The 20735-nt window shown below is 47.1% G+C and overlaps 1 protein-coding gene across 8 annotated transcripts in view; it reads right to left on the bottom strand.

Moving 5' to 3' along the window:
* Positions 1-1803: 1803 nt before the first annotated feature.
* CSAD (cysteine sulfinic acid decarboxylase) overlaps positions 1804-20735 on the bottom strand; it is a 26338-nt gene continuing 7406 nt past the window's right edge. For 3 of the 8 annotated variants that reach the window (XM_058558146.1, XM_058558151.1, XM_058558145.1), the window contains 14 exons: positions 12594-12729; positions 12191-12317; positions 12024-12114; positions 11585-11691; positions 11008-11123; positions 10456-10535; positions 10089-10143; positions 5023-5139; positions 4882-4946; positions 4501-4582; positions 3869-4068; positions 3673-3724; positions 3440-3529; positions 1804-2511 (listed from right to left, as the gene is read on the bottom strand). In XM_058558146.1, the coding sequence (XP_058414129.1) occupies positions 2338-2511; positions 3440-3529; positions 3673-3724; positions 3869-4068; positions 4501-4582; positions 4882-4946; positions 5023-5139; positions 10089-10143; positions 10456-10535; positions 11008-11123; positions 11585-11691; positions 12024-12114; positions 12191-12317; positions 12594-12719 (1482 nt within the window). In that variant the 5' untranslated portion in view covers positions 12720-12729 and the 3' untranslated portion in view covers positions 1804-2337. Of the gene's footprint in view, positions 2512-3439; positions 3530-3672; positions 3725-3868; positions 4069-4500; positions 4583-4881; positions 4947-5022; positions 5140-10088; positions 10144-10455; positions 10536-11007; positions 11124-11584; positions 11692-12023; positions 12115-12190; positions 12318-12593; positions 12730-12961; positions 12986-13906; positions 14148-20735 lie in introns of those variants that run through there. The other 5 variants (XM_058558147.1, XM_058558148.1, XM_058558149.1 and 2 more) reach the window with 5 other exon arrangements.

Raw genomic sequence — 20735 nt, 5'->3', positions numbered from 1 at the left:
CAAGATGGGTGACTGAGCCTGCACGTGGCTTCATCCTCCTGCAGGCAGTGGATCCACAGCATCCATGGTTAATAAAACGGCCCAGCACCCACACACCTATGAATTATGCACACCTGTCCACAGAAGCAGGCTAGGCCCATGCTTAAGAGCTGGAGGAAAATGGTCTGAATTTGGCTTTGACTCCACCACCTAAAATTTATGTGTCTGAGAGCAAGTCAACTAATACCATTAACCATTCACTCAATATTACCCACCTAGTAAGTACCAGACTCCGTTTCAGGAGGCAGTGATACAAAATCGCTGCTCCCAGAGCTTACATTCTAGTCAGGTGAGACAGAAAAAAAAAGAAAAAAAAATATATATATAAAATAAATATAGAGTATGCCAGATGCTTATACTTGCCATGGAGAACAACAGGGCAGATGAGGGAATAGCAAATACAAGCATAGAGGGTGAAAATGTGATTTTAAATAGAACATTCAAAGAAGGCTTCACTAAGGAGGTGACATCTGAACAAAAATCTAAAGGCAATGAGGGAAGGAACCATGTAGATGGATAAATATTGAGGCAAAAGAGGACAGCAGATGCAAAGGCCCTGGAGCAGGGCCATGCCTTGGTTGAGGGATGACTGCTTAAATCCTAAACTCTTTGAAGGCAGGGAAAGGAATTACACACGGCAGGAGCTCAGTAAATGTTGACCGAGAGAGGAAGCAAGTGGCTGCCACATTGTATCCAGAGATCTTGAGGTTTGATTTTGGGAACAGAGGAAAAGAAGCATCAGTTTTATAGAGATGGGGAAAAATATGCCCTGTCCTTCTGGCCTTCTCTTAAAAATATTTCTTAAATGAACATGATTCAAGGAATTTGAAGATTTTGTTTCTGTTTTTGCTTTCTGGCTTTGCTTTGAGTTGAAAATAAGGATTTCTTTAGTTTGCCTTTTTTTTTTTTTTTTTACTATGTTTAACACACTTTGCAGATATATAGAACTCTTTCAGATCAGGGCTTGGAGTTAATTATTAATACTCTCAAAACAATTTGATTATTTGGAAGAAATTGAAACACCATTTATAAGAAGAATAACAAGTTTATAGGGGCATTACTAGTAATTTATGAATTGAAAGGTTCTTGGGTTTTTTTCCCCCAAATGGTCAAGAGAGCTGGGTCTGAGATTCAGATGTTCTTTTGCTGTGGTTTGTACAGTCTGTATTTGCCTCTTCAAATAACTTTGGATGACTTTTACATGACCACGTTATTGTTTTCATAAACGGTATTTTTAGGAATTGGAAATAACAAAAAGTTCTGGTAAACTTGCCACTTGTCCTTAATAACTTGTGTAGCCAAATGCCTCTTTCCCAAAAAAGTGACTGAGAAGCAACACCAGCCCTGGACGGTAAGTGTCAATTGCATGTTTTTATGTAAGACAATAGCAATACCAGAAGACAGAACAGTGGTTGGTTTGGTTGCTGGGTTTTTTTCTTTGTTTCTGTTGTTTAGATTACAGAAGGAAAATTCTTACTCTGTGTGTGCGTGTGTGGGCGCGGGTGAGGATTTTTCAAGAGTGGTTAAGTGGACAAGGCTCTGGTCTCAAGACATAATCAGTGCCTGTTTTGTCTTCAATGTCAGTAAAGTACAATTAATTTTAGGGTGACTCCACTTTTGGTCCTTCCCCTACCACTAAAGATTTTTGGGTAAAAAAATGTTCCTCTTCTTAGCCTCTCTTACACTTGCCTTTTTAAAAAAATAAATTTGCATTCTCCATTATTTGGTTGAAAGGTAACAAACTTCAAAACATAACCAAAATAATACAGTTGAAATTTTAACTTTATTATTTTCCTATTACAAAAGTTATGCATATTCATTATATAATAGAAGGGGGGACACAAAAGGTATAAAGAAGTTCATTTTTAAAGTGCCTATAATTCCATCCCAGGGAAAACTATTATTATTATTATTTGGCATATATTTCATATTTCATTTTCATTTCATTTCATCAGTCTTTTCCTATGTATTTTTGAATATAGTTCAGATGTTACTATATATAAAGTCTTATATCCAGTTTTTTCAACATAACATTATATTAAAATTATTTTTTCTCATATCAATAAAAATCTTCTTTGTAAACATAATTTTAATGGCAGAATAACATCCTACCATATGGATATACTATTTATTTAAACATTTTCCTAATATCAAATATTGAATAGGAGAGTTAGTGGGTAAGTATATAAACATTGTTAAGACCACTGTGTTTCCCAGAAAGGTTGTTCTTGAGAATAGGGAGGGAACACACGGGGAGCGGGCGGGGGATGCCAAGGGCAGCAGCAAGGAGGAGAGGGCTCAGAGGTCCCGGCCTAGCCGTTCCAGCTCGTTGAGGAGGAAGTCCATATCAGCCCGGGTCAGGGCGGGGTTGGCGACGACCATGCGGAAAAAGTTGCCCCGGGTCCCATGGGGCTGGTAGCCAATCATCATGGAGCCCTCCTTCATCATGCGCTCTTTAAGTACCGGGGCCACCTGTGGAAGGGTGGGGAGAGCATCCAGCTGCAGCCCGGGGTCAGGTGAGGGGCTGTGCTGGCTTCCAGCTCGGCCCCCAGATGCGTTTCCCTCCCACCCAGCCACCCTCCCACTAGCAATGCAGCTCTCACTGCTGTGAGCCTGACCGTGGCCCCAGTTTACCTTTTCCACCACATCCAACCTGCTTGGCCTTCTCCACCTTCTGCATTATTCCCCATTTCACCTATCTCCAAGTTGTCACAGGGGCCGTCTTCTGCCAAGTCCTGACTTTTCCCAGAATCCCAACGCTGCTGTAGTCTAACTTCAAGCCTTAGTCATCCTTAACACCTTCTCCTCCCCTCTCTGAATTCCTGTAATATTTTGATCTGTACCCTGTGATCGAAGATGTAATTTACAAGACTACCTTGAACACACTGGTTTCTAATAGGTAACTCTTGTTTTTTAAAATAATACCTCCCTAAGGGCAAGAACGTTCTTGTTCTTTTGGATCATCTGCAGCACCTAGTACCAATCTATCCTTAGGGACCAGGACGTGACAGATCTCCTCGCCTCTAGGGGGCACATGTGGACTGGCCTCACGGGGCTGTGCTGTCCCCAGCATCTTCCGTGATCTTTCTGCCTCACGTCTCTGTCCTGGGCCTGAGCTCCCAGCAGAACTCCCAGCACGGGGTTGCTGTACTGCACACTGGTGACTTCCCCTGTCATGCCCCCTCTATCTTCTTCTTACTTTCCAGAAATATACCTTATTCCCCATCCCCACCCCGACAGAAATGAGGACAAATGGGTGTCTTCCAGTTCACGTCCCCACCTCAGAAGCAAGACTAGCCAAGGGCCCTGCCATGCCAGTCACAGCCAGCAGGGGGCAGAAATGCACCAGCCGCACCAGTTCCTAAACTGGGTTAACCACAGCCTCGAAGAGAGAGCCTACCTTAGCCAGCCTTTCACTGTAATCCGGACTCCCCTGCTTCCCCCGCAGGCTGGGGGGAACGAACCAGAAACACACATTGACAAACTCGGGCTGGGAGGAATGAGGGAGGGGAAGGTGTAAGCTGAGGAAGGGAGACCGTCCCCTCCCACTGCCCCTCTTCCCCCATCAGGGCTCTGCGTGTGGGACAGGCTGGCGGAACAGGGGGATGCAAAAGAGCACAGGGTTGGTCCTACCTCCATGACCAACTCAAATCCTTCCCGCTTCTTCAATTCCTCTACCAGGTACCTGCGAACAGAGAGAGAAATCACAGATGGAGGAGACACAGAAACAAAAGAGACCCAGAGAATGAGCCAAGAGACACTGAGAGCAGGAGAGGGGTGTGGAGGACGGGTCCTGGGGAGGGAAACTGGGACCACTCCCCACTCCTACCGGGCAAGGGCAAAGGCCTGGTCCACACGCTGCTCCAGCCCTTGCCCGCCCTGTGCCTTCCACATGAGCCACAGCTTCAGACAGTCCACGCGGCGGCCACACTGCACCACCTTGTCTCCTGTGTCCAGAGCCACGTCGTAGAACTTGTCCTGCTGGAAGAGGTAGCTGGCCTGGGACCCGTGGCAGCGCTTGAGCAGGTTCTGGGGGGGGAGGTGGGGAGACTGTCAGACCCCACCCTCTGCACCAAGGTTTCCCCAGGGCTGCACCGGGGGATTTCTTAGCTCAGCCCACCCACTTCTTTCCCTGGCACCAGGCGGCACTGATGGGAAGGCTGCTGGCTGACTCAGACCCCTTTCTCTGGGTTTTCTCCCAATACCCAGAGTTCTTCCCAAACTTGACCCAGGATTCCTTTGATTACAACTTCAAGCTGGAAATTCTTCCTTTGCATGAAGACAGGCCACAAAGGGAGTGGGGGAGCCCACTACAGGGGATTAGGGTGGTCACAGATATTCAGCTTCAGATGGGATGGCAAGAACATAGTAAGGCCAGGCCCCTCTCTAAGGTGGGATAGAAAAGAAGACAGAGGTCCAGTGTGAGAGGTGGAGCCAGGACAGGGGTGTGGGCAGACCCACCGAGGTATCCCGGAGAAGAAGAACTGAGCACTGCAGGCCTGCCGAGAGGAGCTTGTGAGGATTCCAGGCCACGGAGTCAGCCCTGGGAGGGCGGCATAGCAAAGTTGGGGCAGCTGGTTCCTCCTCTTGGTCAGCTGCCCAACCAGAGCCGCCCTCCTTTTCTGGATCTCCAGTAAAGGGGCTCGGTCTCCCTCCAGCTCAGCAGTCAGGAAGAATTCCCATGCCTGACGTCTGACCTCCCAGCCCCAATCAACCGTCTCTCCAACCTCCCCTCCTACCAACCTCCTCTCCCCACTCCCATCTGAAGCTCCCTAGTCCACGACTATTCTCTGGATCAAGGATTTCAAGGGTGAGATTCAGGGAGTAGGGGGCAGTACGCACCTCTGGATCCCATCCAGGAGATGTCTATGTGTCTGTGAGAGCAGGACACTCCCACCCCAGGCGGCCTGTGGAGCAGAAGAAACAACGTGGGCCTTGGCCTCAGCTCAGCCCACCCCACCCTCAGCCCCAAGCCCCACTCACATCCACATGGAGCCACAGCCCGTGACGCTGGCACACGTCAGCAATTGCCTCCAGGGGATCAAAGGCTCCCAGCACGGTCGTGCCAGAGGTGGCAGTGACCAGGAATGGCAGAGCACCCTACGGCAAAAATGCAGAGGGAGAAAGAGGCTGTGACATCATCTCAAAAGCTACCCCGAGCCTGGCGCCAGGGACCAGCTCTAAACTCCTCGCATGTCTGACCTGGGCCCTTTCAACCTACAATGTTTCACTGTCCCCTTCAATTTGCAGGTGCGGACAGAGAGTCAGAGGTGTTAAGAAACCTGCCCCCAAGCCGAAGCTCCAGAGATGGGATTCAAACTTAGGTCTGTTTGATGGCCTTATTTCCAAAGCTCATACTCTCAAAAAATTTTAATGTCTTACTGGAAGATCAAAACGCAATTTTAAAAATTCTAATAGTACAAAAGTTTATGAGGAAATTGAATTAGTAGTCAAAAAACTACCACAAAGAAAAGCCCAGGCTCAGACGGCTTCACTGATGAATTCCACAAAACATTTAAAAAAGAACCGATGCCAGTTCTTCACAAACTTCCAAAAAACGGAAGAAGAGGGAATTCTTCTGAAATCATCCTATGAGGCAAGTATTTCCCTGATACCAATACCAGAAAAAACACCACAAGAAAAGAAAACTACAGACATTATCTCTTATAAATATAGACATAAAAATCTACAAAACACCAGCAAACTAAAATCAGCAACATCTAAAAAGAATGACACAACAAGACAAAGCAGGATTTGCCCCAGGAGGGCAAGCTTGGTTTAACATCCAAAAATCAATTAATGTAATACCCTCCATCAATAAAATAAAGGGAAAAAACACATGTCAATGTACTCTATTGATCATCTCAACAGACAAAGAAAAAACATTTGACAAAACCGAACACTTTCATGATAAAAAACACTCAACAAACTAGGAAGCGAAGGGAACGTCTTCAACCTGGTAAAGGGCATCTACGAAAAATCCACAGGTAACGTCATATTCAATGGTGAAAGACTGAAAGCCTTCCCCCTAAGATCAGGAACAAGCCAAGATGTCCACTCTCCCCACCTCTATTCAACATGGTACTGAGGTTCTAGCAGGGCAATTAGGTAAGAAAATAGATCAGAGTCATCTGGATTGGAAAGGAAAAAAGCAAAACTATCTCTACTTATAGATAACATGATATCATATCTAGAAAATCCTAAGGAATCCACTAAAAAACTATGAAAATTAACAAATGAGTTCAGCAAGTTTGCAGGGTACAAGATGAATACTCAAAAATCAATTGTATTTCTATACATTAGCGATGAACAATCCAAAAATCAAATTAAGAAAATCTCATTTCCAAGAACATCAAAAAGAATAAAATACTTAGAAATAAATTTAACAAAAGAAGTGCAAAACGTATACTCTGAAAACCACAAACCACTGTTGAAAGAATCAAAGAAGACCTAAATAAATGGGAAGACATTGCATGTTCATGAATCTCAGACCGAACACAATTCCTATCAAAATCCCAGGTGACTTCTCTGCAGAAATTGTCGACCTGATCCTAAAATTCATGTGGAAATTTAAGGGACCCAGAACAGCCAAACCCACCCGGAAAAGGAACAAATTTGGAGGACTCACATTTCCTGATTTCAAAACTTACTACAAAGCTACCTTAATACAGATAATGTGGTCGACAGTATAGACATGCAGATCAAAGGAAGAGATTGAGAATGCAGAAATAACCTTTCACATTTACAGTCAACTGACTTTCAACAAGGATGCCAAGACAATTCACTGGGGGAAAAAATGGTCTTTTCACAAATGGTGCTGGGACAAGTGGATAACCACATGCAAAAGAATGAAGCTGGACCCCTTTCTCACATCACACACAAAAATTAACTCATAATGGATCACAGAACTAAATGTAAGAGTTAAAACTATACAACTCTTACATGAAACTGTAGGAGTAAATCTTTGTGAGCTTGGGTTAGGCAAAGCCTTCTTACATATGACACCAAAAGTACAAGCAACCAAAGAAAACATAGATAAATTGGACCTTATCAAAATTTAAAACTTTTGTGCTTCAAATGACACTTTCAAGAACGTGAAAAGACAACCTATAGAATGGAAGGAGATATCTGCAAATCATATATCTGATAAGGGACCTATATCTAGAATAGATGAAGAACTCTTACACCTCAATAATAAAAGACAACACAGGGCCAGCTCCGGTGGCCCAATGGTTACGTTCGGGGTGCTCCACTTCGGCGGCCCAGGTTCAGTTCCCAGGCACAGACCTACACCACTCATTTGTCAGTGGCCATGCTGTGGCAGTGGCTCACATACAAAAAGAGGAAGATTTGGGGTCAGCCTGGTGGCGTAGTGGTTAAGTTTGCGCGCTCCACTTCAGTGGCCCAGGATTTGCAGGTTCAGATCCCGGGCATGGACCTACACACTGCTTATCAAGCCATGCTGTGGCAGACATCCCACATATAAAGTAGAGGAAGATGGGCACAGATGTTAGCCCAGGGCCAATCTTCCTAAGCAAAAAAAAAGGAGGATTGGCAACAGATGTTAGCTCAGGGCTAATCTTCCTCACCAAAAAAAAAAGGAAGATTGGAAGTAGATGTTAGCTCAGGGTGAATCTTCCTCAGCCAAAAAAAAAAAACAAAGAAAAAAGAAAAGAAAACCCAAGTAAAAACTGGGCAAAGGATCTGCATAGACATTTCTCCAAAGAAGACATACAAATGGCCAATAAGCACATGATAAGATGCTCAACATATTAGTCAGCAGGGAAATGCAAATCAAAACCACAGGTACCACTTCACACCCACTAAGATGACTCAATCAAAAAGAGAAATAACAAGTGCTGGTGAAGATGTGGAGAAACTGGAACCCCCATACACTGCCGGTGGGACTGTGAACTGGTGCAGCCACTTTGGAAAACAGTCTGGCAGCTCCTCAAAGGTTAAATATAGTTATTAGATGACTCAGCATTTCCACTCCCAGGTATATAACCAAGAGAAATGAAAACATGTTCACACAAAAACTTGTATATAAATGTTCAGAGCAGCATTATTCATAATAGCTAAAAAGTGGAAACAACCCAAATGTCCATCAACTGATGAATGGGTAAATAAAATGTAGTATACCCCATACAATGAAATATTATTCAACAATAAGGAAGAATGAAGTACTCTTACACGCTACAACATGGATGAATTTTGAAGACATTATGCTAAGTAAAAGAAGTTCATCACAAAAGACCGTGTATAGTTTGATTCCATTTATGTGAAAAATCCAAAATAGGCAAACCCATAGAGACACAAAGTAGATTAGAGGTTGCTTAATGGGAGCTATGGAAGAATTGGGGATTGATGGCTAAAGGTTATGGAATTTCTTTTTGGGGTGATGAAAATGTTCTAATATTGATCGTAGTGATGGTTGCACTACTCTGTAAATATGTTAAAAACCATTGAATTGTATACTATAAATGAGTGAGTTGTAAGGCATGTGAATTACACCTCAATAAAGCTATTACCAAAAGAAGTTTATACAATGAAAGTGGTACTCCACTATTCTAATTGCTGCTCATATTGCTACTCAGAGGTAATACCCATATATCAATAAACACATATTGTTCTAAATAACAGTAGGCTCAAAGTGTCCACTCTATACTGCAATATATACTTAAATATATAGTAGAGGTATTTTCAGGTTACTCTATATATTCCCACCTTATTCTTTTAATTGGCTACGTAGTATTCCAATAACAATAACAACAAAAATAACGATGGCAGCTAATATTTATACAGTGTTTCACTCTTCTCAGTGCTTTACATACACTAATTCATTTAATCCTTACAACAACCCTATGTGGTAAGTTCTATATTATGCTCATTCTACAAAGGAAGAAACTGAGACACAAAGATATACCATAATTTATCTATTGGTGGGCATTTAAAATTTTTTTTTTTAATTTTACACTTTGTTCCAGTGCACAGAATTCTAAGCACTTGTGATGATGATTTACAGAATAAACCCTGGCAGTGGGACTCTGAATCAGTGGATAGATACATTTAAAAATTGTATGGGGCCAGCCCCAGTGGCCTAGTGGTTAAGTTCGGTGTGCTCTGCATTGGCTGCCCGGGCTCAGTTCCTGGACATGAACCTATACCACTCGTCTGTCAGTGGCTATGCTGTAGCAATGGCTAACATACAAAAAGAGGAAGACTGGCAACAGATCTTAGCTCAGGGCAAATCTTACCCAGAGGAAGCAAAAAAAATTGTATAGACGGTACCAAAATGCCCTCCATGATGGCTACAGCAGTTCACATATCCCCCCAGTGTGGAGGAGAGTGTGGGTGCCCCCACATTTCCCACAGCTCAAAGCCTGCACCCCTCACCACTGGGCTGCACATCTTTTTTTTTTTTTTTTTTGTGAGGAAGATCAGCTCTGAGCTAACATCTATTGCCAATCCTCCTCCTTTTTTTTTCCCCCAAAGCCCCAGTAGATAGTTGTATGTCATAGTTGCACATCCTTCTAGTTGCTGTATGTGGGACGCGGCCTCAGCATGGCTGGAGAAGCAGTGCGTCGGTGCGCGCCTGGGATCCGAACCCGGGCCGCCAGTAGTGGAGCGCGCACTCTGAACTGCTAAGCCACGGGGCCGGCCCTGGGCTGCACATCTTCCTGAGCTTCTCCCTGCATAGACCCTCCCAGCTCACTGAACCTTCCACGCTACACTACACTTCTTATGCTGAGTAAAAGAAGCTCTTCACAAAAGACCCAACAGCCTTCCTGTGGTGCCACCTGGGACTCAGTCCTGCTCCTGCCTCTTGGGCTCTGCTCCTGCCTGTGATATCAGCAGAGTCCCTGAGAGCACCGCAGAGCATCCTCGCCCCTCAGGTTCCCCACAGATCACTTCAGCCCCAGGGAAGACAGGCATGGAGATCAAGGAGAGGGATGACGGGTGCCCTGAGTAGGGGGAGTCCAAAGAACCCTCCAAGAAAGGGACAGAGGGGTCCTGCTCCACTGCCCCAGTGCCCCTCACTCACTCACCTCTGCCTCGGCCAGACTGATCTGCCTCTCCAGATCCTCAGGGATCATTTTCCCTCTGGAAAAGAAAATTGAGTGGGTAGAGAAGTAAGAGGTTCTCCAGGCTAGGAGGCAAACTGTTGAAAGCAGGGTAATGTGGGGTTGGCAATGCAGAGGCCACAATGCTGACTTTTCCCTAGGAGGGGTAAACAGATCTCAGAGACGGGGCAGCAGGCTCTAGCAGGCACTGGTGACAGAAGTAGCAATTCTGCAGGGACAGAGAGGGGAGAGAAGTCCACCAGGGGCATGGGCCTGAGGCCAGAGCTTCTGGCAGCAGGCAGGTACACTGAGCCAGGCTGGGTCTGAGCCATGTGGACAGAAGGACCTTCACCTCTCATCTGCCTTGACCACTCGGACACTGTCAGTGCCAAGTCCCAGAAAAGCAGCTCCCTTCTTGATGGAGTAATGACACTGTGGAGGAAGGCAGAGGGCAATTAGGCTAGGGGCAAGAGGGCAGGGAGGATTGGGAGAGACAGACAGGTAAGTGTGACTTGCAAGAGATGAGACCTGTAGACCACGGCTTCTCAAATGTTCACGCTCCTATGAATCACCAAGGTGTCTGGTTAAAATGCAGATTCATATTCAGTAGGTCTGGGGTGGGGGTCGAGATTCTGCATTTCTAACAAGCTCCCAGGTGATGCTGATGCTGCTAGTCCATGGACCACACCCTGAGCTGAAAGGGTGTGGACTGTGTGCACCGCAATCTTTGCCCCTCCACCACTCCAGACAGAAGGCAAGGTGAACGGGAGCGTGAACTCAGCCCCCTTGATTGGAAGGAAGCACATCTGCCCGGGGGCAGGTTGGCCCAGAGGAGATAGGTCTCCGACTCAGCTGGCTGGAGACTAGAATCAGGAGCCCAGGGGAGGCCTGTGCCTCTTCCCACCTCCTCTGATGTGAAGAGGGCCAGGGGCGGCAGGGCCCGGAGGCCCCTCTGCTTGCAATCCGGGAAGCGCTGATAGCGGGCCAGGTTCACGGCATACATGTTGGAGATGGAGCCACCTGTCACAGGAAAGGGGTGGTGGCAAGAGGGAGGGGCAGTGGGTCAAAACTAGAGCTTGCCTTCCCTGACCTCTCCACCCAGAACTGATCAAAGAAGCATGAGTGATTAGCTCTCAGGCCACGAATTCCCATGGCACGCTGACGACTCAGAACACACTGACAACCCAGAATGGCCCCGGGAACCGCAGGTCCCCCTGACCACCCCCTCCATATCCTAGGCTGCCCCCAGGACAGCGGCGCCCCCGCCCAGAGAGCACAGGCGCTGGAGCGCTGATCCCACGGACTGTTGGGTAAACACGAGGATTCAGGGGACTGGGCAGTTTCTCTCCAGTTTGGCCCCAGCCCAGCTGGAGAGAAAGCAAAGAGAAATCACCCCTCCCTGCCAGCTTAGAGCCAGAGAATGATGCGGGAGGCAGAACCCTAAAAAAGGCCAAAGGAAGGCCCCCCTCCTTCTCACATACCAGGGCAGAAGACCCCATCGCCAGAGCTCCAGCCCACCAGGGCCCGGAGTTTCTTCAGCACCTCTTCTTCCATGAGCACAAACACGGGGGCAATTTCATAAGTGTACCTGCCAAAGAGGGAACGATGAGAAAAGGGAAGACAGGGAGGGCCGTCCAGACCAGACTCAGAGGAGTGGGAGAGAATGAGTGAGGGAAGGGTCCACAGTGGGGAACGAGTTGATGACAAAGAATCAGGGAAGCAAGTGAGAAAAAATGGGTCAGGAGGCCTTAGAAAGCTTGGAGGAAGGGAGCCCAAAGGGCCCGAGGGGAAAGACTGCCAGCAGAGATTCCCAGAAAACAGAGAGGGGGCAAAAACCATTCTCCTCCCCCACCCCTAGGGTATGTCTCCTGCAAACCCGAATCCTTTGTGGGTGGAGTGAAGGGGCCTTGGGAGGCTCACTGGCTGGTATTAAGGCTCTCGGTGACAATGCGCCCAGCCAGAGCATGGGGATCCAACCCTGAGAAGAGCTGGTTGAAGAAGTGAGGGTGACCTGGAGAAGGAGGGCAGGGAGCTCAGAGTGGAGCCAGGTACACACTCCACACCCTCCCGCCAGAACCAGGACCCACAGGTCTTCACACTGTAGCGCATCACCGCCCGGCACCGCTCCAGAATCTGCTCCCGCGACTCTCCCCAGCTCCGCAGCTCCAGATCCAGCAGCTGCTTCAACTCCTCCGGCTCCTTCCACTCACAGACCTAGGAGGAGAAGTGGGAGACTCTGGGGCCTTAGATACCCCACTGACTGGCTGCCCAAACCACATCTCAGCAGACACAAGACACCGCCACCTTGCACTTAAAACAAGTTAGGAATATTTTCAAAGCCGCACATGGAACAGGGTAAATAAACACAGTCTGTGACCCCTGAGGCCCACAGTGAGACAGCGATGAATTCTGAGGAGAAGCCTGGTGGGAAGAGGAAGGTTCTGAGCCAGGTCTGATGGGCAGGAGGAGGAGGAGGGAGAAAGGACCCACCTTCTCAGAGGCGCTGGTCCCTTTCCGAATGACCTCATCCATGACAATCCCAAACACATCCCGGAGCAAGGCTTCTACAGCCACAGGGTCCCCATCAAGGGAGAGGAGTGGTTTGGAGTCAGCCATCAGGATAAATCTGTGGGCAGAGCAGGAGTCATTCCCTTCTCAGCCACTGTACCCCACCTGGACCTAACCAGCAAGAACCCCAACTCCATCATGGGTCTAAGGTCCCAGTCCCACAGCTCAGACCCAGCCTTCACTGTACAGACAAGGGCAAGTGAAGCATCCAGGGAGAAAGCTGGCAGAAACGGGTGGGAAAGAAGAAGGCAGTTAGCGCTGAGCAGGTGAATCTAGCGGCCATTGCCCACCTGAGGCACAGATGAGAGGCTTACGTTTCTGCTCAGGTCTCTGTCTAGGTGAGCTGGAGGCAGGGCACAAAGCTAGCTTTCCAGAATGTTAGAACCAGGCAGCAGAGGGAGTGAGGTATAGGCAGCAGTCACATGACCGTGATAGCACCCTCTTGACCCTTGCCCTCAAGGGAACTTACGCAGATTTGAGATAGGGACAGCAGGCTAAGATAAGTCCCCTGAATAATCATTAGCTGACATGACAAGGGAGGAAAGGAGATGAAAGGCAAAAACACTGGCCACATGAACTTCAGGGTTGAGAGGAGCAGAGAGCCAGCAGGAAGAGGGGCTTCCTACCGTGAATCAAAGGACCCAGAGTGGGGACTTGCTGCCAGGGAGACAAGGGCAGCGGAGACAGGTGCAGGAAACTGCTGCAGGTGACCCTGGAGACTGAGGGGGAGGGAGCCTGAGAGAGATGCGGAGGCGAAATGGTTTAGGGAGGCCTCAGAAGCTAATCTCTCAGCATCCCAACCCCCAGAGTCTTTTCAGAACTGTCCTGATTTCTAAAGCCCTCTCCTAGAGCAGGAAGGAAAGGAGGTTATACTCAGGAAGCATTTTGTTAAACAAGAGTAATCCTGTGCCTTGCAGGCTGAGAGTGCTCAATAAACAGAGAGTGGTTGTTGGCAGTGAGCACCAACTGTGTTCACGACGGGGTGCTGGGGACTGACAAGGCCTCTCGGTCCCACTGGGAGGACAGGATGCACAGGCAACAGTCACAGTCCAGGGCATGGCTGGATGCTGATCCCAAGTGCTATTCAGGAAAAGAAGAGATGGATGGAGGCTGAAGACTGGGGAAGATCTGCAGTGGGACTGGAGCCGGATCTTGAAAGTAGACAGGAGAAATGGGATTGGTGAAATGGAGGCAGAGAGGCATTCGGGGGTAGAGAAGGAACGCCATGAGCTTACATCAAGAATGAGTATGGCACGGGGCTGGCCCGGTGGCGCAAGTGGTGAAGTGCGCGTGCTCCGCTGCGGCGGCCCGTGGTTCGCCAGTTCGGATCCCCGGCGGGCACCAACGCACTGCTTGGCAAGCCATGCTGTGGCGGCGTCCCATATAAAGTGGAGGAAGATGGGCACGGATGTTAGCCCAGGGCCGGTCTTCCTCAGCAAAAATAAAGAGGAGGGTTGGCAGATGTTAGCACAGGGCTGATCTCCTCAGCAAAAAAAAAAAAAAAAATAGAATGAGTATGGCTTGTTCTAAGGTCAGCAAAGGCGCCTGGCTGGCTGGAGGGAGGGTCTCCAAGGATGATACAGGAGCAAAGGCAGGGCGGCAGAGCGACACAAGATTATGGGGAGCCCAGAGTGCCAACCAGGCCAAGGAATCTAAATTCTATCCTACAGGAAACGGGGTCACTGAAAGATCTGTGGCAAGGAGTCATGTGATAAAATTGATGCTTTCAGAAGACCAGCATACAGCAGCAGGATGCAGAAGAATTAACAGGCTGTTGGTGAAAACCAGGCAAGAGGTGATCCACGCTTGAATAAGGGTGGTGTCAGTAGGAAAAGACAGAAAGAGGAATCTGCAGGCTTGGCCACTCACTGGATAATACTGAATGCAACACTTAGGGAATCTACGTCGGAGGAGAAGGAAGAGTCAAAGATGACCCTGGGGTTTGATGCCTGGGTGACTGGAAAAATAATGGTGCCCCTAAAAGAAATAGGAACACAGAAAGAGGAAGTAAAGTTACTTTACTTGGATGGAAAGTAAAATGGTTATTTCTTGGAAATACTCATCCAAGTGGAGGTGTCCTGGGACTACAGACACTCACATGGGAGGAGGTCAGGCCCAGAGCTCTGATGAGATCTTAGAAGGGAAAGCAGATTTGAGAGTCAAGGGACAGCTGAAGCCTTGTGATGAGCTCCATTCCCCACGGGAGAGGATGTTCAGAGGGATGGCCAGGGAGAGAAGGGCAAACACAAGGCTTGGGGAACCCCCTAAATGAGGCGCAAGAGGATAAAGAAAATGTGGAAAGGGAGGAAACTTTCTCAAAGTGGGCTGCTCTGATACAATCCACTATCAACACCACTGGACCCCCCACTAGTTGAAACCACAAGTCCAAGGGACCTGGGTCCTACCCTTAAACTCTTCCTTGGTAGAGTGGGTTTGGGGAAAATAGGAGAGCTGGCCCAGGCCTTGAGAATGAAAGAGTCAATCCTTCACCAGTGCTCACTCCAGCTCCCCTGGCAGTGGCCGCAGTGGGGTGTTTAGGGCGAGAGGCTTGAGGGAAAGAGCTCACAAGAACAGGAACCACTGGAGTGCTTATATGCCACGCTCTGTACTTAATGTGCATTATTCTAATCCTCACGACAGTGGAGGGCAAGTCTATTACCCACACGTAAAGACGAGGAAACTGAGACTGCAGAGACACGATGTATCTAAGTTGTCCAGATCATGCAGCCAGTATATGGCCGAGCCGGCTTTGAACCCAGGCGTGTGTGGCCCCCAATCATCCTGTTCCATTTCCTCACATGTGGTTCTCTCAGCCACTGAGTTTGCTGTAGTACAAAGACCACTGAGCAGGAGTAAGGACGCCTCAGGGCCTCAGTTTCTATAAAATAAGGGGTTTAAAGAGACAATCTCCAAGGCATCTGCTGGTGGTCATAGGAGCTCGGGCTGCTGGACACGGCAGGCAGGTCAGGGGGGACCTTCCTGCTGCAGCGGGGTGGGAAACAGGTTGCAAGGGGTTTGCAAGGAGGGAATGACTGGTGAAGAAAGAGACCTCTGGCTGGAAGGAGGCTCTTCCCAAAGCTTTGAAGAGAGGGTCTGCGGGGAAGACCATGGCTCTGTCCACCAGGCCGGCACCTCCTTTATCCATTCCACCTCGGTCACTGCTCAGCAATGAAATCTGGAGGTGAGGGCTCCGAACACTCCCAGTTTCCTCCAGGGGAAAACAGGGAGGCGAGGCATCACTACCCTCATTCCCCACACAGAATCCCGCCCTGGGTGCCTGAGAGAAGGAAGGGCCTCTGCCCGCAGAGTTTTCCTGTTTTTTTTTTTGTGAGGAAGATCGGCCCTGAGCTAACATCTGCCAATCCTCCTCTTTTTGCTGAGGAAGACTGGCCCTGGGCTAATATCCATGCCCATCTTCCTCTACTTTATATGGGACGCCGCCACAGCATGGCTTGACAAGCGGTGCATTGGTGCGGCCCCGGAATCTGAACCGGCGAACCCTGGGCTGCCGCAGCAGAGCACGTGCACTTCACCGCTTGCGCCACCGGGCCGGCCCCAAGTTGTTCTTTTTAAAAGCAAGAAGGACATTAACTGGTGAGTGAAAACGATAAAGCAAAGAAACATGAATAGAGTTAGGAAGAGTGCTTTAGCCAGGGGCTGAGAAGATGCTGGTAGGACCAAACAGGGTTTGTTAAAAAATTCACAAGTTTTTCCTGACTTCATGGGATTTCTAGACCATAAACTCCTCTAACTGTCAGCTCCCTCATATCTTTCTTTCCTTCACTTACACAACCTAGATTGTATGGCCCATCGTTTCAACCACCCTTTGTCCAAAATCCTCAACTCCCTGGCCCCACTGTCCTTCCTCCAAAGCAACCTGGCGAAACCTCAATCCAACTGGCCAGTCCTTCTCTCACCAAATCCACCAGGATGGCTGGATTCTGCTAGTGAAAACCACCTAAACCATTCAAATCGGTACCACTGTAAATTCATGGTCTCTGCGCTCATTCCCATGAAACACAGCAGATTAAGCACATACGTTTACCCCTACTCCTTCCTGAAACCCCACTAAAATTCCATCGGTGGGACCAGAAGAATAAAGCAAATCAGAAGAGAGATAAGAGGTGAGAGACGTCAATAATAGGAGAAGATAGAAAGCAGATGAGAAGCGGTAACTGGTTTAGCAAACGTCAGAAAATCAAAACCAGTATGGCCGCAAAGGGCTATGCCAACAGGAAACAAGCTGGTTCTTGGGGCAGAAGCCCAGGAAGGCTCAGGGGTTGAAACCACTAGCTATCTCAGAAGGCAGGAGAGAGGGGCATAGCTAAAAACATGCAAATCAGATGAAAATTTGTATAAGGAACAGTTAGACCCTCACTCTCCTCCCCCTGCCCCTCAAGCCAAGCAACTCCCTTCCCATCCCGCTACTTCCAAAGAAGCAGGTTTGTTTTCTAGAGAAACTGAAACAACAGCCCCAGAAAAGAGACCTACAGATGCTCTCATTTCAGTCCTTATCCAGTCACCTAGTTGGAGATGCCCATTGTCAATATGGCCTGTCCATGCACTTGGGCCTCCCAGTACGCCTTAGCGCCTCGCTCTTAAACATGAGCAGACAGCCAGTCAAGGATCACAGACATTAATCCGAGGAAATGACATTGAGGAAGGCCCCTACCGTGAACCTCATAGGTAAAAACAGACAAACTGAAAACAGCAATTTGGTGGAAGAAGGGAAATGCAGGGAGCAGAAGAAAGCCTCAAAATTTCAAGATATTGCATCCATAAAGAGAACAGGTTGCTTTCAAAAAGGAATACTCAGAGAACAATAAGTGGCTCTGGGGGGGGCTGGCCCCGTGGCGTAGGGGTTACGTGCGCACACTCCGCTGCTGGCGGCCCGGGTTTGGACCCCAGGCGCACACCGACGCCCCACTTGTCCAGCCACGCTGTGGTGGCGTCCCAAATAAAGTGCAGGAAGATGGGCACGAATGTTAGCTCAGGGCCAGTCTTCCTCACAAAGAGAAAAAAATAAATAAAAAATAAAGTGACAAGGGAAATACTTCAATAAAGCCAGAAAAATTTAAAAGAAGTGGCTCTAGGATTTTCAAAATATGACAACTGAAACAAAAAATCAGAAATAAAATAAAGCCAAGAAAAATCACACAGAAAGACAAAAATATAAAGAGATGGACAATAAAAGATAAAAAAATTTTAGAAGATCAATCCAAAGGGCCCAATAGTCAACTAACAGAAGTTTCAGAAGGAGAAGGGAAAAAAGGAGGGAAGAAATCAAAGAAAGCTTTGGAGAACAGAAGGATAGATTAAAAGGATCGACTGAATGACCAACAGGAAGACAGATTATAATCTTGTTCCAGAACAATGGAGGCTCCAAAGACTTGCAGAGATAAAACAAAAACAAACAAACCAAAACCAGGTCATAGTCAAAGGATAGAGAATCAGACCACAGCAAACTTCTCCAACACAGGAGAGAGGTGAAGGGAATTCCCAGGACTGCAGGGAAGGAGTAAGCACCTTCAGAGGAGAACAGCAGCACTGACTCTGCTCAACTGGACGCTCTACATGGGCTGGCAACATCACTAATTTTCTATCGTCAGCTCTATCTCCAGTGCTCTGTAGCAACTCTTTCAAAAATTCCCCATAACTCTCAAATTACCGACCTATCAACCTTTTCCCTGTTTCTCTCTTTCATTTCACATTTCTTAAGAGAAAATAAAAGCCATCAAAACTCACTCAACTTTTTGTTACCTGCATGCTGGATCCCTTCCTCCCCCGCCCTCCCTCCAATATTTATTCAGTATCCAGTATGTGCCAGGCACTTTGGTGGCCTCAAGAGGCACAATGGAGAGCAGAAGACCACAGCCCCGCCCTCTTGAAGTTCAAGTTCACCGTCTAAAGCCTGGTCACAAACTGGAAGATGGTGAGGAAACTCCCACTCACAGACATCATTTTGTTTGGCTTGCACAGTACATTTTAAAACTTTAAAAAATAATTGTCCATACTGAAACTTGCAGCTTCTTGTGAAAAAAATCAGAAGAGCTAGCAACACTCGGCCTGAACTAATAAACAGCGACAATCACCTGTAGGTGGAGTTGCCCCTTTCTTATTATCATAGCTTTGCATTCACTATGTTTTCTTCTCAATTTTTTTATTTTTGATTAAGCAATATATTCAGGTAGTTCAAAATCAAAATATATAAAAATATTAATAGTGAATAGTCTAATCCCCACCCCATTCCACATGCCCCATTCCCACCTTCATCCCTACAGGTAACCATTTTTATTAGTTTCTTGGGTATCTTTTCAGAGTTTTTAACGCAAATACTAACCAATGCGAATATATATGCTTATTTTCTCCCTTTTTACACAGAAGATAGCATATTATCACTGTTGTCACCTTGCTTTTTTTCAGTTAACAATATACGGGCCATCTCTTATCACTACATATAGAACTTCCTCATTCTTTTTTTTAAATATAACAGCTTTATTGAGGTATAATTTACATACCATAAAACATATCCCTTTAAATTGTACAGTTCAGTGGGTTTTCATACAGTAACAAAATTGTGCAACCATCATCACTAATTCCAGAACAATTTCATCACCCCAAAAAGAAACTCATTAGCAGTCACTCCCTATTCTCCCCTCCCCACAACCTCCAACAACCACAAATCCATTTTCTGCCTCTATAGATTTGCCTTTCTGGACATTTCAGATAAATGAAAACATACAATATGTGATCTTCTGAGACTGGCTTCTTTTACTTAGCATAATGTTTTCAAGGTTCATCCATATTGTAGCATATATCAATACAGTACTTCATTCCCTTTTATGGCCAAATAATATTCCATTGTATGGATATACCACATTTTATTTCTCCATTCACCAAATGATGGACATTTGGGTTGTTTTGACTTTTTGGCTATTGTGAATAATGCTGCTATGAACTTTCATGTACACGTTTTTGTGTGGGCATATGTTTTCAGTTCTCTTGGGTACATACCTAGGAGTGGAATTGCTGAGTCATATCGAAACTCTATGTTTAACTTTTTGAGGAACTGCCACACTGTTTTCCAAACTGGCTGTACCATTTACATTCCCATCAGCAATGTACGAGGGTTCTGATTTCTCCACACCCTTGCCAGACTTGTAATTGTCTGTCTCTGATTATAGCCATCAGCATTTATAATTTTTTTTTTTTTGGTGCGGAAGATCAGCCCTGAGCTAACATCTGATGCCAATCCTCCTCTTTTTTTTTTTTTTCTGAGGAAGACTGGCCCTGAGCTAACCTCCATGCCCACCTTCCGCTACTTTATATGGGACGCCGCCACAGCACGGCTCGACAAGCAGTGCGTCGGTGCGCACCCAAGATCCGAACCGGTGAACCCCAGACCGCTGCAGTGGAGCATGCATACCCAACCGCTTGCGCCACTGGGCTGTTCCCAGCATTTATAATTTTGATAAGGATTGCCAACATCCATAGAGGTTGTAGCAGTGCATGAAAGTGCCTACGTTCTCAGCCTCAGTAACAGAGTACGCCGTGGAAACTTGTGAATCTTTTTAATTTAGGCAGTGAAAAATGATATCTTAGTATAGTTTTATTTTAGTTGAACTCCTGTATTCGCCAGTTTTCCTGTGGTAACTAATAGCTTCAAAATCCCACTGGCTTACAACAACAGAGGTTTATTTCTCTTGCATGGTTTACATTGGTGGTGGAGTTGGCTATAGCTCTACTTCATGTGTTTATTCCAAGACCCAGGCTGAAGGAACAGCCCCTATCTGGGACACAACGTTCTCAGGGCAGAGAGAAAAGAGCAAAGGGCAGAGAAAACCATGCATCGACTCATAACTTCTGCTGAGACCTGGCATGTGGCACATCTGCTCATATCCTATTGACCAAAGCAAGCCCTAGGGTGGAGGGTGAGGATGCATATTCCTCCCACAAGAGGGCACTGCAGAGCACATGGCAAGGGGGGAAGGTGTACAACCCCAACACTAGCTCACCGTGCACAGGCCCTTAGAACCTTCTGTTCTGTTTCACTTCAGTCCACAC

Source organism: Diceros bicornis, chromosome 17 (genome assembly GCF_020826845.1).
Source record: "Diceros bicornis minor isolate mBicDic1 chromosome 17, mDicBic1.mat.cur, whole genome shotgun sequence".
Taxonomy (NCBI): Eukaryota; Metazoa; Chordata; class Mammalia; order Perissodactyla; family Rhinocerotidae; genus Diceros; species Diceros bicornis.
This window is presented reverse-complemented; position numbering and strand designations above follow the sequence as displayed.